This window comes from Ambystoma mexicanum, chromosome 1q (assembly GCF_040938575.1).
Source record: "Ambystoma mexicanum isolate Mex_15411 chromosome 1q, UKY_AmexF1_1, whole genome shotgun sequence".
NCBI classification, from domain to species: Eukaryota; Metazoa; Chordata; class Amphibia; order Caudata; family Ambystomatidae; genus Ambystoma; species Ambystoma mexicanum.
The window spans coordinates 455,802,985-455,830,531 of NC_090922.1; the positions used below are offsets into that span (position 1 = coordinate 455,802,985).

A 27,547-nucleotide genomic window follows, 5' to 3' on the forward strand; every position below is an offset into this window, starting at 1 on the left:
TTCACTAGGCTTAGAGGAAACCCTCTCCCATATTGACTAAGGAGTTAAACGAATAAGACGAAGATAGCAGAAACGCAGTCTTTTGTTTTGGTCTGAGTAAGTATTTATCTTACAGATATACATGGCCTAACTTTGCCAAGAATTACGTTTCTTTGCATTCTGAGGGTAGGAATGAATTTGTGATTGCCTATTAAAGAATGTGAACAGGATTAATTCCAAATCTCTCCATCTTGTTTGATACAATAATTATTATTCAGATGGTGTGCTAATGATTACTTGTTTAGAGTCATTATTTCTACATTAATAAAAAATAAATAAGTAATAAGGGAATTGTGTATTCATACAGATCACTAATATGTTGTATTGTTTTTAGGTGGTAAAACTCACCCTACATGTTAACAGGGTAATGATTAGAATTCCCTTTGACAGTCCTGAAGAAGGTTGCGTCAATAAAGAGGACAGAAACTTGTCATGTCCACTGAGTGAACTGAAACATAAACTATTTTATGTACTGTGTATGTGTTTAAGACACAGTAAAATACCATCAACAACTGAAAGAGAGGAGACTGTATAAATAGAAATATATCAAATGTTGACCAAGGAGTTAACTTGTTAGGTGTGATTTATACATTTTAAAATAACAAATGAATGGTAGGAATGACTTGTGTGTTGAATTGATGTGATGAAATATTTTGTGATATGTTTTTCAACACATTTTTTTAAAGAATTTTATGTATTGATAAAAAATAAAAATGAATATGAATTAAATGATTGACATTTATTGATATTTATAAAAAAAAGTAAATGTGAAATGTGCACCATTCCTCATCCGACTAGTCCATAGTGCTGCTTTACTATAGTTAGATGTCACAATCTGCAGTGCATAATGAATGTCTCCAACTCATGACTGAAAGTAGTGCATATAACAATTACAAGTCTTAAAAATATAGTACTTTTTAACACATAATAGGAGCAACATCCATTCCTATGAAAAGTTACTTGACATTATTTTCAACACAAGGGGAAAAAAGTTTAATAGCACAAGTGAACATTTTTAAAATGACGACATAGGCCTGGAGGGTCACTGAGATGCCATAGAATGCACCATGAGCATATTAAACGTTGTTATGGGTGTCTTCATATCCTTTAAACCTACTTACCACCAGGTGTGATGTGGTGGTTTCGACTGCACCTTCCTTTTCACTGATTTACAAATTACATATGTTTGAACATATGTCTCTTACAAATCTCTTACTGCAATTCATAAACTTTGCCATGTGAAACCTTTATTTTTTACAATGCAATGCAAACTTTGCTAGGGCCATTTTGACATTTCAAATTCTTGTTTGCACTTTTGCAGTTGCCTTTTCACCCAATTGTGAATCTGGAGGCACTACATGCATCTGGCCTATGATTTGCTGTTTTAATTGTTTCCTTCATGGCACTTCCTAAACATGTAAAGCAAATCAGTAAAAAACAGAAACTGAATACGCTGAATAACATAGCTGTGAAAATCACAAACGCTGCCAATTCCTTCAATTCTACTACTTTCAACATATGGAACAATGCTAGCTGCCACCATTGGTGAAACTGAAGACTTTCAATCTTATGTCATCTTTTGTACATAACATTGTACAACAGCTACCAGGATTTCCAAGCAACTGAATATCAAACAATGTCTTCCAGAAAATCCCAGTGTCAGTGAGCATCACAAGTCCAAGCACTCATGTTAAGCACCCCAGAGAACTACGTTGTTTGAGACAGTGAGGTAGGTTAATGCTCCTTCTCTGGAGCTTGTAGACAGTGGGATAACTGAGGAGCACAGTTTGAAACCATTGGGTTAATTCAAGCTTACATTCTTTTAAGACAAATACAGCTACTGCCATTAATTTGGGAATTGCCACCAAATCATCCTGAAAGTGTCAAACTGCATTTCAGTTGAGCAGATTTCAACCTCCTTTGACCTACAGATTTACAGGATATCCATACACCAAAATATAAAGATATGTATTAATTAGCAATTTACTATGTAGGATGTAATACAGTAAAGTGAGGGGAATATTTTGACAGCAAAGTGCAGGTAGTTGTTCTTTATCCATATCTCAGGATCATTTAATGGATATCTTTAAATTGTGTGATGGATATAAGATATGTGAATAAAGTTGTGGTTGATCCAAGTACTGGTGTGGGTAATTCTCAACTGACCTGACCAGATCACTCAGCTGCTCGATATATTGGTTGAGCTACAATGATGACAGCACTTGAAAACAAAAGGTCTGTTGAAGGGAAGCGACAGATCATCTTTGTATATTAAGCAGATCCATGACAGAAAGATGGAAACTTTTCTGGAACCCTTGCTGGATTCCATAGGTGCAATTCTAAGAAGGACCCTACGGTCAATCATGTCAAAAGTGGTTGAAATTATCTGCAACTGAAGGAGAACAGATCTATTGCTAGCCTAGGTCAGGAGAAGGCCCTCCAATACATGAACATTTATCTATTTGGAGTTTTAATCAGTTTGGAGTTTTATATGCACCTCATTGAAGCATGGTTGCTTCAAAGTTTAGATTTACTTATATCAGAAATAATCATGTGATGTGGTTCGAGAAATCATAACAATATTGTCTCATTTGAGAATCAAATTCATCTTGGTGATGTGTTAGCAGTACAATTTACAAACAATGAAATACTGCAATCCCAACGTATTTCTCTAGCCTTGACTTTACCTATAATTGTTACATCAGAGCCTATACTTTACTTTTTCTGCAGAGGGTAACCTTGGACCAATACAGCAGAAAACAAAAAGCACTTCCAGTGAAATGGCTGGTAAAATGGTTTCCTAAATGCAGGCCATAATAATGAGAGCATACTCAGATTGAGAAGGACACAGCACAAGATGATTAAGAGTCATCAGTCCATCAGCCAAACTGCCACAGTGAGATCCCTCTCCAAATTGATGTGTGCCAATGTTGCACTTTGAAATCACCGCTTCTTATTTTGCTTTAGTGGGTGCTCTCCCAGCCAAATTTACTTTTTTGGGAATGTGTTCAAATTTATGTAAATGGTAGGTGTTGTTTCACCAAGATCCTTAAAGAAAACAGAGAATTCTATTAATTGCATACATACATTTAACAGGAGCATTCAAATGGTAGCATACACAAAATGTTTATTTAACAAGGATAATGTATCTAAGCAAACTCAACAAATGTTGTGCTTTTTCATGAAATCAGAAAACAGTTTAAAAGAATTGTTTATAATGTGTTAAACCAAAATGTGCAGAATGCTGCTAGAGATTGAAATGTAGATGTTCTTGTGAAAATACATTAAACATTTTAAAAGGTTCAGCTGTTGAGTGAAATGCATTGGATTTTGTACATGATTATAACACTGTCCAAAAACTTCTGAAACTGCTCAGCAACTCAAGGGCATGCAGAATTCAACAGGACTGTTAGAGATCTTTATAATAATTCCTAACGAATGTTCTTTTTTAATGTGCCAAGACATTTTTTAGAATAATGCACATAATAAACTATAGAAGTGTTTCGTCTGGAGGTGCATTCAGTTTCGCAATAATACTTCTTATGTTCATACATTTATTTAGAGTGAGTACTGAAAATGGCTGCTAGATGAACAATACACAACACTCACATTTTTTAAAGGTAAAAGTAAATAGTACGCATTTTGGAAGTAAATGTTATGCTGAGACTATTGTTACTTGACAATGAAAATCAGACAAAAGTTCATCTTTGGGAGTGTTAGTCACAATTATGAGACCTACCACCAAGTACCACTTTAGTTTCATGCACTTCAACTACTGCAAAAAAAGGAACCTTTTGGTAGACATCAATACGTGCATGGAATTTGCGGTGGGCCATCTCCAATGTAATCTCTTTCCCTTTCTGAGAGTTCAGTATAATCTGATTTTGTGTTCTTAGTCTATGTTTGCTCTGTGCCCATGTGTTTATTCATACACTGACTGCTCTGGTAAGATATCCATCAACGCTTTGTCATATTTTTCTGATTTATCAGTCCCAATAATGTCCTTCTCTTTAATAGCAATTTTAAACACTGAAAATCCACATAACTTGATTATCAGGAGTTGCTGATCCGGTACATTCTTACTGAATTAATATTTATAATCTTTAAATGAATATTGAGTATATTTTTTGTGTTTAAACCTTATTCACAATATTAAAACATCCACTAACACATTTCTTTTTTAAGATCACTTTGTATACCATATTTTAATATAAAACTCTGCGAAAATATGTCTTTACGATTGACCTCGCACTAATTGAAATCTAGTACTTGTCAAAGAACAATACTTTTAGGAAATTGACACATTTGAATACATTTGCAACATGCCTGATTGGTTTAAATAGCACTTGAAGGTTTGACCTAATTGAAGGTGTTACGAACAGAACCCACCTTCAATCTGAGTTGGGAATGTAGTAGAGGTGCCTTAACTCCCAATCCATAGATGGACAGCTCTCTTGTGCGTGCAAAGTTCTGTACAATCTACTGTGGGCAACAGCTATCACACGATTAGGGCCTGTTTTTCAAACTGTTTGTACTTCACTAATTTAAGATCTGGTTGTGAGCATCTCAGCTACTTTATACCTGATTCATCGTGCCTAATTCATAAACATTTGCAGTGGAACAAATCAGGAGCAGCCCTGAGCATCTCAGGTATACACCTGCTACCTCATACCTGATTCAGAAAGCCTCAAACAAGAGCAAATCCTGAGCTGCCTGGAGCATCTCTGAGATGCCATTGAGCAAACATTTGTATATCATATTTCCACATGAGCATCTCAAAGATGCTACAGATTTGCTCGAGTTTTAGGCTTTATGAATATGGTGTAAGGTACCCGAAGCAACTCTGAGATGGGCATCTCCTGATTTGCTCCACTGCAAATCTTTGTGAATCGGGCCTAAAATTGGAGCAAATCTGCAGATTAATTCAGCATCTCTGAGATGCCCTTATGCAAAACCTTATAAATCACATTTGCACATGAACATCTAAAAGATGTCCTAGGCATCTCCAGATTACTCCAGTTTTACGATTTGTGACTCGGAAATGAGGTAGCAGATGCAAATCAAGACATGCATCTACTCATTTTCTCCAGTACAAATCTTTGAGTTATTAGGCACATAGCCATCAATAAAAACAATAATATCATAATTCCTGACTCTCAAAGATTTGCCACGAGGTATTTGAAAAATAATCTGATTCCTCATAAGATTGTCACTTTCATCCTTAGGGATTGAAGAGAAGCTGCTTGAGTCTCTGTTTTATTCCACTCTGTACCGGGAGGGTGGGTCACTGGATTACAAAGGGATTGGAGAACCCACTATCACCGGACACCGCTTCAATTCCAACTGTCAGCACTTCAGAAGACTACTGCCTTCACCTTGGTCCCATTCCGTTTGGAAATATGTATTCTGTGCTTTAAGGCTTGTTCAACTAATATAATTGACAAATGATTTACTTTTCAATAGAACTAGACATTATTTACAATACAGTACTCACCTCATATGTAGGTTCTGCCTTAGTGCTTGCGTTGTTTACTTCACCTTTGAAAAGCAAAGTGACAAAAACAGAAAAACTAAATATTTTGTTTAGTTTGTTTTCTCTCTTCTTTTAGGCATTTTGTTTTCCCAGAATTGGAATACCAAGCCCTACATCCACACAACAAAGGGCAAACAGACAAGTAGAGCAAATGCAATTGCACACATCCATTTTGTTTAGATGGTTTACAGAACGTATTCAATCGGGTCATCTCAAATCTCTCAAGTAGGAAACATGCGTGTGCAGATGATGGCCCACCTCTGCTGATAACCTGCAGGACCAGAAGTAACAGTAGCCACTACGATTGGGCTCATCATCATTTTTAGGAACATCTAGACCAGCCTAGCTTCTGCTACCTTGAAGGCTTTGCCACAGTTCTTACAAAATGACACGTTTGCTTTTCTGCACAGACAACACATGTCAGCATTGGGCAAAACCCTTCTGGTGTGGCTTATGACACATTGTAGATAGGTAGGAAAATCGATAATGGGCATGATAGGAGTATTTGATTTCATGTGTGTTTAATGTATCAGGTGTGTGTTTTGGGATATTGCATGAAAGCTGTACTGATGAACACATATTGCTCTCACTCCTCCAATTATAAGGAAATTGCACACTTGGGTTCTTGGGTTTCTCAGGCTCCGTAACCTGAATAGATTTTTCAGCCATTTTTCACAACATTCGTATTACTTTTATAGGATAGTTTCACACTTAGCTTTCTCAGGCTCTCATAGCCGGGATGTGTTTCCCCAGCTATTTTTCGCAATCTTGGTACCTTCTAGTGGTATGTCTTCCGCCGGGTTTGTGAGGCTCCTGAAACCTCATTGGCTTTCCGCATTGCAACATATCTCTGTAGCTACGATCCGAAGTGCACAGAGCTGGGGGATCCAGCTTCTCTCATACGGTCTGTTTTCGGCATCTTTTACCAGCATCCCAGGCCACCACAGATCCTGCTTGGTTGCGCCACCAGATGAGACAGACATATTTCTGTCTCTGCGCTCATTCGGACCTGAACTTCTAAGTCGGATAGAATGTCAACCCATAGGCTTTCAGTTAGTGTTTTTGCTATCCCTCTTTGCTTCTGCTGGCTCTGCGGCCCAGCGTGGCTCCGCCCCTCCAGGACATCAGTACTGTGGAGGCTTGCACTGGCTCTGAAGAAGTCTCTCCTTGCTTCTACAATCCATCCTCTTCTTATGCACATCACAGAAACAATTTGAACAGTGTCCTTCTTTGTTGACCATGGCATTCAGGTTGTGTTTAACATTGCCTGCAGCCAATAGAGGTAAAGAAGGATCTTTGAAAAATACCATGGTTGAAGGAGATATACAAGACTTTTCCATATTCATATTTGCAGACAGGGTGGTTTGACAGGGAGTTGCATTCTGGAATGGAAGTCCTTGTTCACAAGATGGGAGTCATTCCCATTGGGGTCCCATTTGCCAAGACCCCTATGGAGGGTCTTGCATCATGGCTCACCACTGTAGCCTCAAAGAAGGGTGCCTCCCCTGTGGGAAGAAGGGATGAATCGTCCAGATTCTTCATCGAAGCCATTCCTTTCTACTTGGGAAACAACATGAGGAAAACGTACCTTTAATGGTTGCAATGGGGGAGGGCCAGAGAAGCAGAACATGGTCACTTAACTGCAGCCAACTGACAATGGAGTGCATATGATAGATAGGGGTGGGTGCCTCAATGTGAGTGCCAGTTTTAGGACTGTTTCTCTGCTCAAGGCTGTGCAGTGCAACTCGTATGAGTGAGGGCATGGAAGGGAGCAGAAGGTGAACCCTGACATTTAGAAGCAGCATTGATTATGCAAGACACCCATCCCCTACAACGTTTAGGGGATAATCTGTAGTTACTTTAATAGCCATTGTTTAATCTCTGTAATAACGCAAATTTGACATGCAGTTATTCAGTGCAATGGGGTAAAAGCAGAATATGATCCAGCCTCCGATGAGAATATCCCAACTAGACCAACTCAAAGGCATTGCCTTAGCCCTCTCCTTCTCTCCTGACTGCCATCTAATTCTGGGTGATGTAAACATCAACATTGTCTGCCCAGAAGAAAAGCCCTTCCCAGAGCACTAACCCCATTTATAGCTGCATTGATCTTCTGACTAATCCAAGAGGTCCCATTGACAACTAAGGTCATACCCTTGAAAAATTGCTCTACAAAATTATGGCAGTATCCACTCTCCACATATTCCACGTGACCTAGTCTGATCATCTATAGTTACTGTACACCACTGATGTAAGTTGATGCTTACATTAGGAGGCAAGGTACTCTGTAACCCATTTCATCCATTCAAACAAAAACACATCTTGTGAAGATGCAGTCCTTTTATCCAGTCCCTGTATTCTTCCAAAATCTTAATGTCCTGTAATGACAAGGGGATGTGTTTCTTTGCCAGCATTCACTTTGCCAGCACTCACTTTGTCACATTTACTTCGCCAGATATTTACTTTGTCTACGCTAACTTCGCCAGACATTTACTTTGTCATCGCAGGTCGAGCGCCCCTGTACCCTCTTCTTTTTTACCCCATATTCTTCCTCTCTGCTGCACAGTGTGCCCAAACCTAACCTTACCCTATCCCTATCCCTAACCACATCCATTACCATCTTCACATCCTCCATGAAGGCACAATATGCTAGCGTGAGAACTCGTACTAGTGGCCATTGAACAAAATCTTTTGCTGTGGACACGGGTGTCCGACAGGGATGCGTTTTAGCATCATGGTTGTTTTCCATCTATGTGAAGAGGTTGCACAACACCCTGGTGCGAGCAGAGGCGGATGGGCCAAAAATAAGGAATTCTACATTCCAGGTTTTGGCCTATGGCGATGATGGTTATTATTGCCCGCACTCCCTGTGCATTACAGATCCTAATTTCTGTATATATTAGGTGCATGCATGTATGGTTTGTTACCTTGGTAATGGACATATCAAGTTCCCAACCACGCAGACTAATAACATCGCTATACCCCGTGTTAAGGAGATCGAGTACTTAGGTATTCGTTTCTCACAGAATTTGACTGGGGGGGGGGGACTGCGGGGTGCACATTAAAAAACAGGCCACTAGAATGGAGCAAGCAATAGGTGTGGTGGATCGCTTCAGAAAATGTGTAAATCTCAACCATTAAAAATAATCTTGAATGTGTATAACAGTAAGGCTAGCACTGTGGCTATGCATGATGCCACTTCGTGGGGCTTTGTGGATGTGGTAGTACTCATACAAGAAATTGAAAATGATTTAATTAAAAAACGTCACATTCTGCCACATGCAGTGTCCAATTATGATATCCATTTGGAGTTGGGATTAAGCTTCATCGAAGATTCAGTGAGACTTCATCCCACCCAACACTAGCTCTATAATGGCCTTACTACCCAAAGAGGTGTAAATGGAATACCATGTCTTCAGAACGTGAAATCTCATTTAGGAAAAATGAATGCAGGGAGCCATTTTATTGCCCCTGCCATTTTGGATCATAGCATGGCAGACCAATAGAGTAGACGGTTGGCTGTGTACATACAAGAGTCACATGAGTCTAGCGAATTACTGAAACCATCTAACCACAGAAATCTAGTTTTATCTTCTGGCCTTACGTAAAACTATCTTTTATGGTCACATCTTGGTTATGAAAGAAATACAATCAAAAGGGCAAGGTGTAAATGCCTTCATTTTTAGAGCAGTTATGGCGAGTTGGTCAGACCAATTTACAGACAAAAGTTATTTACTTTGCTATGAACCGGTACAGGATCATATGAATTTTTCATTTTTCTGCCCAGCCTGGAACGCTGAAGCCGATCTTCAGGGAAATCGGTTTCAGACAGCGCCGGCAAGCACTAGTATACTTGATCCGGGCAGACACACCATTAGTGTTATGGTCCCTTTTATTATATTTAGACAAGCATTGCATGTCAGAAAGAATCACCCAGATCACCAAACGTTATTGCAGGTTGTTGGACATTCATGTTCTTATATTTGTAGCAGGACACATCCCGTATTTTATTGAGATAATTTGATAGTTTTATGATTCAAATGTTTTATGGAGTTTCCTTTATGTCTGAAATAAACATTTGTATTCATTGATTGATTACCCCAGTACTTTTCAGCCATTCTCTATTCCACTAATACCGGTCTTTTTTTGGACTCTTCCCCAATCAAGGCAGAAGATTCTTCATCTGAGGTGTTTCACTTTGGAATTCTCTTCCCGAACATCTTTGGGACTTAACTAACCTCTATTACTTTGGTCACAACTTGGAGACCTGACTTTTCAACCCCTGCGCTCTATTAATAATTTAAATTTTACTTCATTGATTCCATTTTAGTAGGCACCTTGATGCTCCCTAGTGAGAGGTGAGATTGACAAAATCACAAAAATGAATACAAAATAAGGTGGCATAGACTTGAAGACTCCACATTTGCACCCATAGAATGGTGCTCAGCCATTGCGGTGGCTGGAAATACAGGCAGAAACTGCTAAATGTACCCTTGCACTCTAACAGCCATCTGCGTTATATCCCTCACTGTTCCCCCCTCGTCCCGTGCACCCTTACCCAATGTACCTTCCAGCATTGGCATCACTCTACATTCTTGCCAATGAAGAAATAGAAAAGGGGCTTATTCCCTCTTCTATTTGCTATGGCAGTGTCCAACATTTCTTTAAGGGAAATGGGGAATACGCAATACACGCAGAGTTTTATCTGCCATAAAAATAATATTTTCACACTATTCACTTCCAAACAGAGCCCAGGAATGTGAATAGCTATCACTCCTGCGTTTGGAGGCATACAGGACTGCTAATGGCCGTGAGCCATTGACTGTTAGGCAGAATTACATGCGGTACCCTTTGGGAATGCTACACACAATTAAGACTACGGGTGTAAGCACAATCTCACCTTTGGTATAGGTGTGTACTAAACAGTTCTGTGGTAGCAGGGCTGAGCAGCCAGGCCTATCTTAAGAGGGGTGTGAGCAGTACAAGGTGTTACACAAAGGACTTGCAATCACAGTGGTTCAAACAAACACGTACTCAAGGTTTCTTGGTAAAACAATATCAATTTATTTACACAGTTAGTTAGAAAGCATTCCACTAGTAATAAGCAGCTCTGAAGTGGGAGCAAAATGGCACTTCAGTAACTTTCAAAAGGGGTAAAAAGACAAGGGTTATAAGAATCAACCACAATTACTTTGATAGGCAGGGTAAATAGTTTCAGTTCGCTACAAGAGGCAGTACAATTCAATAAGCCTGGGCCAAAGTCAATGGCTCAGTGTCTTGGATAGGATAGCACAGTTCTGGTAGTAAATGATAAAGTGTTTGCCAATGTTCTTAGAAGTAGTTTACACGAAAGAGTCATATGTCGATTTAGGAGCAAACTAGACGCCAAAGTTGGGAATGTTTCACAAACTTTCACCGCAGCAAAGAGGATTTCTCTACCGCATATGCACAGTACCCTTTAAATGAAGAAAAGATGTAGCTGAAGCAGTTATTCCTGGCAGTTCCTGCAGATCTCACTGTTCCTGAGCCTCAGTCGTGGGGACAAGAGGGAAGACATTGGGAGGTTCCTGCACTGCACAGGGACGGATCCACAAGCTTGGCAAAACTCCGGTTTAAGGTGTGAATGCCTTAAAGCCCACAAACTGGTATCCTTTTCATTGGTTATCTGGTTTTCAACAGCACTCTGAAGAAAATTCAACCAGTATGGAGATGGTTTCCAGGTGGCTTGCGTGTTGGTTGTTCCCACCAGCTCAAGGGAAGAAGTCGTCCTTGAAGGGACTTCTCTGTCGAGGGAGTTTCAGGCAATTTGGACCTGCAGCAGGGCTTCACCGGGCAAACCAACGGTCCAGGAGTTGCAGCAGTTGTCTTCCTTCAGCTAGTCTTCGGTTCTTTCGTTCCAGTGGTCGACTCTGCCTTCCAAGTCCTAGAGACCTGCTTTTAAACAGTTTTCTACCATTCATTCCAGCCTAGCTGTCACTCATCCAGCAGGGTGGCTGTCCTTGCCGGACAGTCAGCCAGCCAATCACGCCAGAGTGCATTCAGGTCTCCTAGGAGACTAAGCACAGGGAGTTTCGGGCACCTCCCTCACATCCTGTCCATCCCAGACACTCAGGTGCAAGAGGGGGGCTTCAGTACAGAAGGCCGCCAAAGGCAAACAAGCAAAGGGACCAAACGTGGTTTGGCGCGCAGAGACAAACAATAGAAGGTCCTTTTCAAAAAGAAATGGTGAAAAAAGTCGATCGGAACTTGTTTTTACAGAGGGGGCTCAGACACCATATTGAAAAACATGGCTCCAGTGGATTTCAGCTACCGGAGCGATTAAACGGGTCGTGGTCGTGGAAATCATGGTAATACCACTGCCACCAGACATTCTGAGAGGAAAGGGAAGCTTTTGAGGGCTACATGAGTTTTCTAGGCATAGGGAACACTAGGTATTCCCTCCAGCACTCTGCTGTAAGGCAGTGTGTGCTGGGTCTAGCAATTTAAAAAGACTAGCAAAGTCAATTTAACTTTACATTCACTGGGAGACAGTAGTCAGTCCCAGAGAAGGTATTTAAACCTTGGGAAGTCTAAAAGACATCCATGTGCCACTGCACTGAGGGTGCTATGTGGCACACATGAAAAAGATGATGCCTATGGAGTTGTCTAAAACTCCATATCCAAAGAACACAAAAGTAAAACACACATCAAAATACATGAAAGAGTGGGAAAAAAGGCTCACACTCTTTCCAGGTAAAAATTAAAGTTCTAGAAATCCAGCAAAGTTGCTGGGGGTCTCAAAAGGTAAGGAAAAATAGCACATTTATGAGAATTCTCCCTAACATCGATGAGGTCCTTGCTTCAGCTTGCGGCCCGTGATCGCCCTGTGTACTGCCAAACATGGTGGTGTTAGATATATTGCATTTATTCTCCATGCTGAAGCCTAGAATTTCCCAACTGTAGCATTTGGTGCTGTGTTCCTTCTTATTCTGTCAGTTTGGGAGGCAAGCAAAATATGATATTTTCGGTACTCTAGCCCCCATATCATTTATGTGTGTTAAAAAAAAGACATAGAACACTGCAGTATATTTAGGTCAAATCAGGCTCAACCAATCAAAATAGTATGCACAATATGAGGAGATTCTCACAAAATATGGTAATGAGAGCATGATATGGCCTTTGTCTAATCTTGGGATACTTAAATAATGGAATAGAAGTCTCTGATCTCTGAACATTTAGTGATAGTGGATTTTTACAGCAAATAGGTTGTGGCAAACATAGGGCCAAATTGCCAGTTTGGTGGTGCAGTAAAAAAGTGGTGGTCATTCCGTTACCAATAATTTCTTTGGCGGTAACAGAATTGCAGCTATTTTTACCACACCACAAAATCCTTAGATTAACGTTGAAGTGGAGGATATACCTAAAGCATCTTCCTGGAGGTAAATCCTACACTTTAATGCCAAGAAATGGCAGAAAAGCTGTGGTGGAATTACTGCTCGTGGTAATTCTGCCAAAATCCCCATGGAGCCTTATGGTCTTAGAAAATGGGTAGTGGGACTAAGAACGCCCTAAAACCACTTGCAATCCTGTGGAAAGCCCACGGGACCAAGTGGCAGTAACAGTAACCGATTGTGGTGGTAATTCAGCAGATTTACGGATACATTTCGGCCAAACCGGGAATGAGGTCCATTGTATTTTATTACCAATTGCTTTACAAGGTCTGTTTATCCCACTATGCCTACACTATTTCAATAGAATCACAAGTGATCTTCCACATTATCATGAAACACTTTATCGATTGAGTCTCACCTGCCTGGTACTTCTTCTTGAATTTGTTCACAGAGTAAGCTGCAATCATTCCAATGAGAGCTAGTACAAGGAGGTTCCCAACGACCATCCCTGCGATTAATCCGCTGTCCACATTTGTGCAGCCTGAAGAAGACAAAATATGTCAGCAGTGCAGAAAAAAATACATATTTTAAATGGTCAAATTCATGACTGCAAACAATTAGGTTACATGTTTCAGCTGCATAAAACAAGCATCAGCAAAGCCATTGTCTCTGGGGTTTGCTATTGTTCGTTGCATGTCCGAGGCAAGAGGCAGGAGTGGACTGGCCTATAGGGAACTCTGAGGATTTCACGGTGGGCCTCTCCACCCTGGGCCTCTTTTGTGTGGTAACCAATGGTATTTCCAAATTGTCTCATAGGAAAAGATTGCTGAAAATGAGTAATATGGGGCCACTTTTGAAAAGTATTTCCAGGGCTTCATTTGGTTCCCAGTCCACCCCTGGCAAGAGGATGAGAGAGATGGTGCGAGTAAGGAAGGGTTCCAGTGAGGGTGAGCAAGAGGAGGTGTGTGCAAGAGGAGGTGTGTGCAAGAGCAGGTGTGAGCAAGAGCAGGTGTGAGCAAGAGGAGGTGTGAGCAAGAGGAGGTGTGAGCAAGAGGAGGTGTGAGCAAGAGGAGATGTGAGCAAGAGGAGGTGTGAGCAAGAGCAGGTGTGAGCAAGAGCAGGTGTGAGCAAGAGCAGGTGTGAGCAATAGGAGGTGTGAGCAAGAGCAGGTGTGAGCAAGAGCAGGTGTGAGCAAGAGCAGGTGTGAGCAAGAGCAGGTGTGAGCAAGAGGAGGTGTGAGCAAGAGGAGGTGTGAGCAAGAGGAGGTGTGTGCAAGAGCAGGTGTGAGCAAGAGGAGGTGTGAGCAAGAGGAGGTGTGAGCAAGAGCAGGTGTGAGCAAGAGCAGGTGTGAGCAAGAGGAGGTGTGAGCAAGAGGAGGTGTGAGGAAGAGGGGTTTACAGCAAGATGGCAAAAGAGGGTGTGAACGTAAGGACCAAAGAGAAAGAGGGGTGCAAGGAAAGGTCAGGGTGTGAGATGATGTGATGAGGACGCATGAGGGGGTCATGCAAAGATACGAGTGTGAGGGTGCGAGAGGGAGCATGGGGCGAGAGAGAGCATGGGGGCGAGAGAGAGCATGGGGGCGAGAGAGAGAGCATGGGGGCGAGAGAGAGAGCATGGGGGCGAGAGAGAGAGCATGGGGCGAGAGAGAGCATGGGGTGAGAGAGAGCATGGGGTGAGAGAGAGCATGGGGTGAGAGAGAGCATGGGGTGAGAGAGAGCATGGGGTGAGAGAGAGCATGGGGGTGAGAGAGAGCATGGGGTGAGAGAGAGCATGGGGTGAGAGAGAGCATGGGGGTGAGAGAGAGCATGGGGGTGAGAGAGAGCATGGGGGTGAGAGAGAGCATGGGGGTGAGAGAGAGCATGGGGGTGAGAGAGAGCATGGGGGCGAGAGAGAACATGGGGGCGAGAGAGAACATGGGCGTGAGAGAGAGCATGGGGTGAGAGAGAGCATGGGGTGAGAGAGAGCATGGGGTGAGAGAGCATGGGGTGAGAGAGCATGGGGGTGAGAGAGCATGGGGGTGAGAGAGCATGGGGTGAGGGAGAGCATGGGGTGAGGGAGAGCATGGGGCGAGGGAGAGCAGGGGGCGAGAGAGAGCAGGGGCGAGAGAGAGCAGGGGGCGAGAGAGAGCATGGGGGCTAGAGAGAGCATGGGGGCTAGAGAGAGCATGGGGGCGAGAGAGAGCATGGGGCGAGAGAGAGCATGAAGGTGAGAGAGAGCATGAAGGCGAGAGAGAGCATGGAGTGTGAGAGAGCATGGGGGCTAGAGAGAGCATGGGGGCGAGAGAGAGCATGGGGGCGAGAGAGAGCATGGGGGCGAGAGAGAGCATGAGGACGAGAGAGAGCATGAGGACGAGAGAGCATGAGGGCGAGAGAGAGCATGAGGGCTAGAGAGAGCATGATGGCTAGAAAGAGCATGATGGGGAGAGAGAGTATGGGGCAAGAGAGAGCATGGGGGTGAGAGAGCATGGGGTGAGAGAGCATGGGGGTGAGAGAGCATGGGGGTGAGAGAGCATGGGGTGAGTGAGAGCATGAGGGCGAGAGAGCATGGGGTGAGAGAGAGCATGGGGTGAGAGAGAGCATGGGGTGAGAGAGAGCATGGGGTGAGAGAGAGCATGGGGTGAGAGAGAGCATGGGGCAAGAAACAGCGTGGGGGTGCGAGAGAGCATGCAGTGAGTGAGAGCATGTGGTGAGAGAGAGCATGAGGGCAAGAGAGCATGGGGGCTAGAGAGAGCATGGGGGCTAGAGAGAGCATGGGGGAGAGAGAGCATGGGGGTGAGAGAGCATAGGGGTGAGAGAGCATAGGGGTGAGAGAGCATAGGGGTGAGAGAGCATGGGGGTGAGAGAGCATGGGGGTGAGAGAGCATGGGGGTGAGAGAGCATGGGGTAAGAGAGCATGGGGGTGAGAGAGCATGGGGTGAGAGAGAGCATGGGGTGAGAGAGCATTGGGCGAGAGACAGCATGGGGTTGAGAGAGAGAATGGGGGCTAGAGAGAGCATAGGGCGAGAGATAGCATGGGGGAGAGAGAGCATGGGTGAGAGAGAGCATGGGGGCGAGAGAGAGCATTTTTTTCAATCACATTTTTAGGCTGATAAAATTATTGATAAATACTATGTAAACGCTACTCCCCAAAAAGTTACCAATTGAGAGTTCTGGAAAATCAAGTCCTTCCATGGCTGGTTGAATAAATGACTGTGGAACACTGTTGCCAGGCCCTCAAGGGTTAAGGGTTAAGGAGTGCGGCCCCCGCCGTTGGGAAGGCGGAGTTATGTTATGGGGAGTGGGAGAAAGAAAGGGGAGTTCTGGGTAAGGCGTGAAAGCGCCAGTTTCCTGTTGTTACGGAGAATAAAGGTTGTGTTTGTCCTCCACTCCCTCCGTGTGCGCGTCCTCCTTTCTGACCCCGAAGGAGGGTAACACTGGTGACGAGGCACTGCTGCCGACGGCATAAGCGCGCATTCACGCGCCATACTCCACCCTGGTCTCGCTTCACTGGGAAGTGCAAACCTGAGCCCTGGCAGTCCGCCAGGTCCCCACGTGGCAGTGCAAGCACTGACAAGCGCGAAATCGGGTGATTCCACCCACGCCCTCCAGCAGCCTCACACGGACGTATGGCGTGTTCTCCTGTCACCAGAGCTCGCCATGAAGGCCCGACGGAGCTGGTGACGCCCCCGCCCTGCAGCACCAAGGACGCCACCTGCCCACTCCCAGCAACAGGCTCCCAGGTGGGCGGAAACACCCGCTCGCTCAACTGGTGAACACGCACGGGCTGAGCGCACACCCACAAGCTCCCACTACCAGGCGTCATGAGCAGTCAGGGCTCCAACCCAGGGTCCAACCCTGGTTCACCTCAACCGGCCCGCGCGGCACAGCCTATTCAGCTGCGACTACCCCCGCCATTCACCATGACCCCACAGACCACGAAGGGGACGAGATGGACTGACTGGATGGAGGACTTATAGCATTATGTGAGAGGGTATGGTGATGGTGACTCTCCCAACATCAGGGATATCTTCCTCAACCTGGTGAGGGGGGAGATAAAGACTGTGGTGAAGACCATTCCCACAGCCGAACAGAACACTTTCAAAAATTTGATCAAGGCTCTAGATAAACTCCTCATCATAGAAGTCAACTGTGACTATGAACGTTATTTGTTCAACAAGTGCACCCAAATGCCACAAGAGACAGTCGACGAATTCATAACCCGCCTAAGAGTGAAGGGCGCAAACTGCCAGTTCGACGCATTTTCATTAGAGGAAGCAATAAGATTGAGGGTCATAGAAGGATGCCTATCCCCTGCTCTCAAAAAACAGCTCCTGAAGAAGCCACTCACCATCCAAGACGTTAGCGAGCTTGCTCGCATACACGAGATGGTTGACGCTCAAGCCACATCCATGGGAAATCCTGGCAACCCCAAACAAGACACAGCTGAACTTGTCGCGGCCATACCGCCATCTCGTCCGGGTGACAGAGGGTCACAACCATACAGAGCACAAACCACGCAAGCTCCACGCCATCAGAGACAATGCTATCGCTGTGGGATGTCCTTTCCACATGCAGGGTCATGCCCAGCTCTATCCCAAAGATGCACAAACTGTGGAAGAGAGGGACACTTTCACTCGGTATGCCGAGAAGGCATTCCATTCCCTCCGGTGATGCCCCAAGCTCCTGCCAGGACGCCTTTACGCTCACCGCCTCCGCCATATAACCAACACAGATACTACCAACAAGGGCAGGGACAGAGGCGATATGTCAGAGCCATTGACGAGTACCAACCACAAGGGTACCCACTGCAGCCAGACCAGGCAGACCAAACCAGGTATCTCACGGACGAGTATGACCATCCACCGACAGAATACAGGCTTGAGACTTTCTACCATGACGAGCAGGAAGCTGAATACAACATGCCATATGACCCATACGACCAGTACAAGTTTGTCAATCTCATACTTGACACAGAAGAGGCCAGAGAGGCCCCCAAAATCCCCATCAAAATGGGAAACTGCCAATTCCAATTCATGATTGACTCAGGCGCCACTGTCAACATTAGGGGCGAGCAGGATTATGCCAAGATACCGGACCCGCCGGCGCTTGAACAATCTCGCTCGAGGATCTTCCAGTGGGGAGCCACCACCCCCCTACAGACAGTAGGATATTTCACACAACGTTTCCTCCTGAATGGTCGGCAAGTTGACACACAAATACACATCATTCGGTCACTCGCCAGAAGTCGGTGCCTACTCAGTTATCACACGGCATCCCGCCTGGGGTTAATTGAGATACACGTGAGGACAGGGGACACCATCACAGCGACCTTAAGCGGGCTGAACCTGAGGGACTTGGTTGGCACCGTAACATGCCACCAGTCACAAAACCTTGTCACACAGGCTGACTTCACAAGGGACTTCCCCAACCTATGCACTGGGCTGGGAAAACTCAAAGCCCCGCCCATCTGACTTCACATTGATTCCTCGGTGAGGCCAGTGCCACAACATCCTCGGAGGGTAGGTTTTCACCGGCAAGCAGCCGTATCGGAAGCACTCCAACAACTGCTTTCCAATGGCATCATCGAACCAGCTACGGGGCCGACGCCATGGGTATCCCCCCGTGTAGTTGTGCCCAAGGAAGGAGGCAAGACCTGGTTGTGCGTGGACATGAGGGTGGCAAACACCGCTATTCAGCGGGAGAGGCATCCGGCACCCTGCATTGAGGACATGATCGTACAATTGAACAATGCACAGATGTTCTCCAAACTTGACCTGATCCAAGGCTACCATCAGCTGGAGTTACACCCAGAGTCCAGGCCCATTACGACGTTCGCGACGCACAACAGACTTTTCAGGTACCGGCTTCGGGATCTCGTCCGCCGCAGAAATTTTCCAGGAAGCCATACGGCAGGTGATCAGACCCATCAAGGGCACCCTGAACTACAGCGACGATATCCTCGTTTTTGGATCATCAAAGGAGGCCCTACATGCAACATGTGCAGCACTTCAGGAAGCCGGCCTCACCCTCAACATTACCAAGTGTCGTTTCAGCAAGACAAAACTGAAATTCTTCGGGCACATCTTTTCCAGTGAAGGAATGCTGCCGGATCCGGACAAGGTCGACACGATCACCAACCTGGGTGAGCCGCAGCAAGTCGCTGATGTCCGCTCTTTCCTCGGAATGGCAGGCTACTGCGCAAGATACATACCCCACTATGTGTCCCTTACCAACCCACTGAGGAAACTCCTGCAAACGGAATCAGTTTTTGAGTGGACCCCTGCGTGCCACCAGGCGTTCTCCGACATCAAGCAGGCCCTGACAGAAGCTCACCGCCTAGCATACTTCAACCCCTCATGGCACACCGAAATGGTGGTGGATGCAAGCCCAGTGGGTCTCGGGGCCATTTTAGCTCAAACCAGCGGCGCGGATGTCCACCCGAGGCACGTGGTCGCCTACGCAAGTAGGGCGCTGTCCACTACTGAGCTGGCCTACTCCCAGGTGGAAAAAGAGAGTCTGGCTGCCGCCTGGGCTTGTGAGCATTTCCATAACTTCATCATCGGAAAAAAGTTCACCTTAATAACGGACCACCAGGCGCTGCTGTTGCTCTTCGGGAACCCTCACACCAAGATGCCCCCTACAATTGAGCGGTGGGGCATCCGCCTACAGGAATACAACTATGACATTATACATCGTCCCGGGGGTGACCTTAACCCCGCGGACTATCTGTCACAACACCCGGTCGGGGCACCACTGACCCGGAAAGGAGACGTCGCATATGTGCAGTACATAGCTTCCAACGCATTGCCACCGGTGCTATCCCTTGAGAGGGTTGCTGCCGCGTCAGCTGCAGACCCCACTACAGCCCTCGCCATCAGCCTCACGTCGGCCAGCAAGTGGAGAGACTACCACAGAGCAATGCTGGCCCACCCAGGGGTGTGCAAAGAGGAGATTGAGAGGCTGGCCAGGATACATAGGGAACTGGCCGTCAAGGACAACAATATCTTCCTCCGAGGGTGCAGGATTGTCATCCCCACCACGTTAAGGAACGAGGTTGTCGGAACGGCTCATGAGGGACACAGAGGAGCCGAAAACACCAAAAAGCAGCTGAGGTGCCATGTCTGGTTCCCATTTCTAGACGCAGCGGTTGAGGAATGGGTGATGAACTGCCATGCCTGCCAGTGCACGGCTCCTGCGGAACATCCACCCCCGTTACAGCACACACGGATACCCGATAGGCCGTGGGAGCATGTAGCCATGGACTTCTATGGGCCCACGGAAGCGGGTGACTACCTCCTGCTCCTAATAGATGAACATTCAAGATTTCCGATCGTCAAAACGGTCACCACCACCGCATTTCCCCAGGTAGCAGCGGCACTAGAGGAAGTATTCAGCGGGTGGAAGATTCCCAAAATAGTCAAATCTGACAACGGACCACCGTTCTGTGGACATGAGTTCGGGACACTAGCGGAACATTTGGGCTTCGAGCACATGAAGATAACTCCTCGCCACCCGCAAGCGAACGGAATGGCTGAGCGCTTCATGGCGTCGATTAAGAAGATGAGACAGAGAGCCAGAATAGAAGCAACAGATCCGCACCAAGCACTGTGCCGACTTCTACAGGACTATAGAAACACACCCCATGAAGCTACGAACAAAACACCTGCCGAGCTAATGCTTCACTACGAGGTGCGAACCCACATACCACGCAATATGTCCCATGAGGAGCTGCCCGACATGGACGTACTCCAAAGGGACGCAGATGCCAAAGAGAGAGAAAGACGAGACACCGATTCTCGCCGCCAAGTGGTGATACCAGACTTCCACATAGGGGATGAAGTGCTTGTCCAACAACCAATGCCCAGGAAGACAGATCCGCGGTTTGCCCCAAGCCCCATGAGGGTGACCGCTGTGAAAGGCACAATGGTGACAGCCGAGGATCAGAACAGAACTGTCACCAGGAACTGTCAGCAATTCAGACACTACATTAGGCGTGAGGGAGCAGAGTTGCCTCAGCGATCGAGTTCCCCAGAACCGCGAGAATCGCGGGATGACCTGTGGATCCCTTCGGGAGGAGACCCGGGAGGGACAAGCCTGGAGACGGGAACTCTGGACTTGTTAGGGCCAGGTGCCCGAGACGAGAGACCACGGAGAACCGTCAAGAAGCCTGTGAGACTCGTTGAAGAGTGTTGAGGTTGATGTTTGGATATATTGTTCGGGGTGGTGTTGCCAGGCACTCAAGGGTTAAGGAGTGCGGCCCCCGCCGTTGGGAAGGCGGAGTTATGTTATGGGGAGTGGGAGAGAGAAAGGGGACTTCTGGGTAAGGCGCGAAAGTGCCAGTTTCCTGTTGTTACGGAGAATAAAGGTTGTGTTTGTCCTCCACTCCCTCCGTGTGCGCGTCCTCCTTTCTGACCCCGAAGGAGGGTAACAAACAGAACTCTGTGAACTGAGGTGGGCAACACTGGCAGTCTTTTTTGGGCACCGGAACATCAGGGGGCCAGCTCTCAAGTGCAATTTAAATTGTTTTCTTTGTTCTTCTTCCTCACCTCTTCCATCATAAATCATTGCAGGCCATGGAGTTTCCTGAAATCAATTTGGCTTCAAATGGGACAATTTTATCTCCTAATGTGTGTGGGCAGATTTTCCTCCAGCTGTCTTTCATCAAAGTTTTACTTTTGTTAATTTCTTGCTAAGCTGCACCCATCATGTCAGCTGTGCAAGAAACATGGTGCCATTTAAGAGTTCAAGAAGTGATAGTCCTGCTCCAGCCCAGGTTGCATGGCAACGAGCCATTAATCAAGTTCCAGGGCCCATGTGATGTGATTCCTGTCACAGGCTGCTCTCCAAACCCTGCTTCTGAGACACTGGAGCCTCAGAGATACAAATGACAAAAGCTTAGGAAACTGAAGGTAAGCAATCCTTAAAAGGTGTAAGAGTTTATGTAAAGAGAATTTTTCAAACTATATAAGCTCTACAAACAGCTGCTCTATGAGAGCTGAGATGCAGCCCATGCATGCATTATTGGTACTGTAGGCAACTTGCAATGAAGGGTTAAACAGCTAGTCTCTCTCCACCTTTCAGCTGTCTGTTGAATTAGAAAAAAAACCTTTGTTTTCCTTCAACATTTCCTGTCCTCTAGCTGCATTTTGCATTTTCAAATAGTGTTTGTGACAGCTGCTGTAATGTGAAGTGTTAAAGAGAAATGGATTCCATTTTTAACCATGTATTTTCACATCCCAGGATTGCTTGACAGATTTGCCTTTTTGTTTGTTTATTCTTCTCACTTCTGAGCCCTGTGATAATCAGTTGCAACATCGACCTAAGTTATGGAAATAATATTTAGCCAGTAAAGTGGATGATAATAACCTATCAAATTGGGTATTCAGTTGATTAACTTTCCATTTTGAAGTGCACTGGGTTCAGACTGTGGCCATCCATCCATCAGTTTGGTGGGATAAAATGACTCCAAAGTCTATGCACACCATTGCCCAGTCCTGGGCTTTCATGAAATAACAGTTTATTCTGGGAGCTGTAGTCTTTTAACTTCAATTAGACATGAGTAGCCGATTCATGTGATTTGCAAAAAAGGAAGCCCAGGACTGGAAAGTGGTGACCTGTTGTCATGAATCTTTCTGGAAATGTTATCCTCAGTACTTTGTTAGCATGTTTTATTGAGGACCTCTGGACCTCTTGGGAAATGTAGGACACTTATTTTGGTCCCGGGTAGATTTTTTGTTCCAGTCCGACCCTGAATGTTGGTGTGTGTTTATATGTTTGCTTTTATATATGTGTGCATGCAAGGAGTTGTGTTACTGGTGGATGAATGCATAGGTAAAAATGTTGTATGTGAGTGTGTGTGCCAGCCCCAACTCCTACATTTATCGGCCAACAGGCCACTAAATTTAGGAGTGGGGCATGGCATCAGGGTTGCACCTAGGATACAATTTCAGGGGGAGGAGCTAAGACCTAAATGTTGGAAGAGGCGCTAACTTCAGAGGCTATGCGGCAGAGGCTAACTTACTTGTGTGGGGGCATCTAACTAAATTGTGCATTCGAATGAGACTATTCTGGTGATGCTTCAATGTTACAAGCAGTTAACCCTCTTCTTCATTTCTGAAATGTCACACACTTATGGACTGGTGTGAGAATGAGCTGTCTTATGTCCCATGTGCCCACTTGCCTTCTTATCACTCCCCTTGCATGCAAGTGCTAACCCCACATCATGATTTCAATTGCCTAAAAATGTATGCATATGAATGCAGGTGCTAAAAGTGAAATGTTTTATTAATTGAAAGACCTTTATTAACAGCGAAGCCCAGGCACCATTTAACGTCTGTGTCCTGTTCCATCCGCTATGGCTCTGTACGTCAGCGAGGCAGGGGCACAGCCAGCCTCAACATTTTGGGGGCTAGATTACAGTTTTGAAAGCGGCTAGTGAGTGGGGTCAATAAAATAATTGTGCTGTTGGACTCTCCACTGAGGGATGGTGTCTGGGCCTTTCAGCTTTTACAGTTGCAAGGGTCCCTCAAGCAGCTGCCCCACATTGGCAGTCTTATGACACAGAAACATACTGATAGTATGCAGCTTTTAACCACCTTTCTGCATTCTTTTGATTTCATTATTGATTTAAGCACTCCATAGGTGCTTTGGCCTATTTTCCCAAACGGTAAGGCAAGGGATGCCCCCCCAACATCAAGATGAAATGGGTCCTCACCAGCCCGGACGCATCTTCATCCAGTCCTGCTCCCACTTTCCTCCCAATTCCCTGAGCCCTGTTAGGAAGCTGAATAGCGGTTTCATATTCCCTTTGGCCATTAGTCTTACCACCCCATTTCAGTGGCTATTTAATTTCATAATGCTATGCTAATCACTGGAGCCGTGGGCCATCTAAAAGCGGAGCCCAGAAGTAAAGGCATGACCAAAGCAAACATAAGTGTTGCTACTGGCCTAAACTGAACCACATTGAATGTAGGCAAGTCTAGCCAGTAATAACACGTATGGTGCACAGCCAGCCTGGACATGCTTTCTGCGGCATGGCATTTTAACTGGCTGGGAGTCCTTGTATGGTAATACTGGCATATATTGGTGCAGCCTGCATACACATACATTGGAACAACCAGCATGAATATATTTTTATACTGACATATGTTGTGGGCAAAGGCTGATGACTTGCAACTATTAGGTTGTTCCATGTGCTACCATACAAAACCAATTGCAAACTGTATGGCTTTCTACCCAATTTGCAAAGAAAGTGCTGTAAAATGCATCATTTTAACCCAATGTTTCAAACATTTTCGTGGGAGTGAGAAACCCCCTCAAGCGCCCCTTGGTTGGTTTGTTTTCCCTTACTGTGATCTGTCGATCCTGCATAATTGGTGCAAACATTTAAGCCTCTTCAGTGCAGAAATTCATCAGCCTCTACTGTACCTCATCTACCAGCCTCTACTGTACCTCATCTATCTGTCACTGTGTATGATGTGTATTATGATGTGTGTTTTAATGCACACACAGCAGCAAGGTTCTCCTCATGCACCACACGCTGTCATGACATCCTACATATGTTTATGCATATGATACAAAAGTTAGTCTGGCATAAACCTCTCTTCAGTAGAGAAATCTAACTTTGCTGTAGTTGATTTGCAGTTGTTGTAATAAAGCATATTTGTGTCCTCCACACAAACTCAAGGGGAGATTTCTCGCATCTCCTGTTTGCAGCAGTGCCTCCGCTGGCCCAGTGCAAAAAATTGTCAGGGGGCCTCACCAAATGTTTTGCCCTGGGCCTCACCAACCTTTGTGACAGCCCAGGGGACCAGCAATGCAACAACAAACTCTTACAAACAGCCAATAAAAACTACCATTCTGTTGTTACTATGCAGTATTTTGATAAATTCTGTATAGTAACCAGAATGTGCAGTTTTCATTGGCTGTTCTGACTGACATGGTGACATGTTGTTATTGCCACAGGAGGCAGCGCAGCGCCACCTTCGTTTCACGAGTTACTGTGAACTGAAGGTGTCTAGGCGTGGCGTTGGTCTTCGAGAGAGCCTGCTGCACCGCTTTGTTGCATGCGGCCTAGTTGCTGGGGGCTGGGCCCTGCTTTTTCACTCACACTAGTGCCTGCCAGTCTGCCTCTGCCCCTCCCAGGCCCCGACAGGACAGAGAGTCACCGCCAGCGGCCGACTTCAAAATCAGGTAAGTGGACACTCTCTGAACGTGTAACTTAAGCAGTGTGAAGATTCCAAGGTCTGGGCCGGGCTGGCCCGGAATGGCGGCGCGCTCCCCTGGTGGTGTCCACACTCCTCCTGGGGCCTGGCTGGGCCTGGGCCCTTGCCAGGACTGAGGGCCCAGAGCCAGGACCCAGGAGTCACTGAGCCAGGAGGACACCAGGAGACCATGCCGCCACCCGGGCCCGGCTGTCTTGTATTCACGCTTCTAGTCACAGAGGTAGCCCCCCCCACCACACACAAAGGCAGATGTCTGCCTGGAAGCCCTTTCGAGAGGGAGAGCGAGTGCGCCACACATCGCTAGCTTTGGTCCTGGTGGTTAATTGGACACGATGTATGCAGAGGACTGTCTGTTTGAGATTGTTTTGTTCAAGAGAAGTCAGAGGGATCAGAATCTTTGTCATTGTTCTAGTCATGTGCGTCAAGGTTCTCATCAGTGGCCATTTGTGTGGATGTCCTCGAAGGCTCAGTTTTGTTGTAATTTGGCACTCCTACTCCTTTGAAGTCAGTGGCATTTGGTGTTTACTAGTGATTTTCATTTGCCTCAGTGTTGAACCCTGAAGTGACTTTATACATTTCTTCATCCATGTTTTTTTTTAGCAGGTGTTTGCTGCCAGTATGTGGCTCTTGTCCCCCAACGCGCAGTTTCCCCCTTGGGAATTTGGGATGGTATAGGTATGAGGCCAGTATTGTGCCCTCCAGGAGTGCTGTTTTCAGTGCTGTTATGTTGATTTTTTACTGTGCACGGCACAGGCTCTTCCAGTTCCGAAATGTTTTTTTCTGTCGTCAAAGTGAGTACCCCAGATGTTTTCGGACTATATTATGATAGGGTACTGTGGAACTTGTGCTTGTTTATCAGGCTGTTAGGGGGTATTCCGCCTTCGCAGATGTTTCCCGACCGTTTATCATCCTGAATACAATGCTCGCATGGGTTTTTAATGCCCTGCCTATGGTGTTGGTGTGAGGCACTCCAATCTTTGCTCCGACGTGGGAGCCATGTATTCTTTAGTCTTTGCTAGTCTTTGTAGCATGGGTCCAGGGATTGGGATGGCACAGAGTCACCCGTCACATAGTCCTGTTATATGTAACCGAAGGGTCCCTCGCCGCTACGTAGGGGCCTCATTAGGTTGTCCTTGGTTTCCCTTCCATCTGTGTCCGAGGGAATTCCGGCGGCATGGATTGGGAGTCCAGCTGTATGTGTTTCAAAAAACAATTACCATGTTTTGGACGCTCAATGAGTTTGGATGTTGGTTGGTTCGGGTGGTCAGTACTGCGAACATTGGTCGGTGTGTGCTGTGGGTGGAACTCATTTGTACTTGCTGGAGGCCGCAATGCTCTGAATACACATTTGCCAACATGATCCATTCCACTCTGTCTCTGTGGGTGATTGCAGTCCGTGTTTTTTCTTTAAATTTGGGGACTTGTAGTCTGAGTTTTATAAAGAGATAAGCAGAACTACAAGTCCCAGAATGCAAAGAAAAGACCTAGACTGGATAAGCACCAGATTGGAATGGAACATGTTGGCAACTATGTGAATATTGGTTGGTTACGTGAGCTGCAATATGTTGTTTGTTATCATTCCTTGTTTTTGAGCTGCACTGTAAGAACATTAGCAGTAGTACTGGGAACTGTGCTATATTATCAGTGGGTTGTGGCCACAAGAGTGAATTTCAATGTATTCTCTGTGGGGGCTTGGGCCCTCCACAGCAACTACTGCAAATGCTGCATAGAGCTTCTCCGAAGAGGACGGATTTCCCTCCCAACCATTTGCAACCCTACAGAAGTAATACCATGCTGGCGTGCACCGGGTCAATTAGAAGGACCAGGCCATGTAGTCTTGATAATCACACAGGACCTCATGAGTCAGAGTCTGGTGTTACCGGTAATACTCTGTGTCATTTCCAGTACCGTCTATTTTTTAAATACTGCCTAATTATGAGTTGGGATTGTATGGAGTATTTTCTGCAGGCCAGGGTTTCATAGAAAGTACTGTATGGCCTAATATGTGTTATTATAGCCCCATGCAGTACTTTTCTATGTACCCCAGGCAGGAAATATCACTTTTGACCCCAACTCATAATTTAGGTCTTATTTAAAAAGAACTGGTGGTATTTACAATATCACTTTTTTTACCAATACCACCATACTCATAATGTTCCCCACAGAGTCAAACACACGTACAAGGCTGACACTGGGCATGAGCAGGCAGCTCGAGAAATCATGACATAGAGCCTGCAGACGTTCCCGAGCAGCGAGCCAGCCTAGGGAAGGCCATTTTATTGATTTATGTATTGTTCGCATAACAAGCAAACAATAAACAAATAAAATGGTGAGCCATCTTGACGCGATTGGTGCTTGGCATGTTTGTATTGCAGCGCACAAGTACATAACACCCATTGCAGT

At 45.6% G+C, this 27,547-nt stretch overlaps 1 protein-coding gene across 2 annotated transcripts in view; it reads right to left on the reverse strand.

Annotated features, from left to right (window-relative positions):
* Positions 1 to 1,025: 1,025 nt before the first annotated feature.
* Positions 1,026 to 27,547, reverse strand: part of LOC138528609 (sialic acid-binding Ig-like lectin 13) — a 295,789-nt gene continuing 269,267 nt past the window's right edge. For both annotated transcript variants that reach the window (XM_069640414.1, XM_069640405.1), the window contains 3 exons: positions 13,361 to 13,483; positions 5,534 to 5,577; positions 1,026 to 3,087 (listed from right to left, as the gene is read on the reverse strand). In XM_069640414.1, the coding sequence (XP_069496515.1) occupies positions 3,028 to 3,087; positions 5,534 to 5,577; positions 13,361 to 13,483 (227 nt within the window). In that variant the 3' untranslated portion in view covers positions 1,026 to 3,027. The remainder of the gene's footprint in view (positions 3,088 to 5,533; positions 5,578 to 13,360; positions 13,484 to 27,547) is intronic.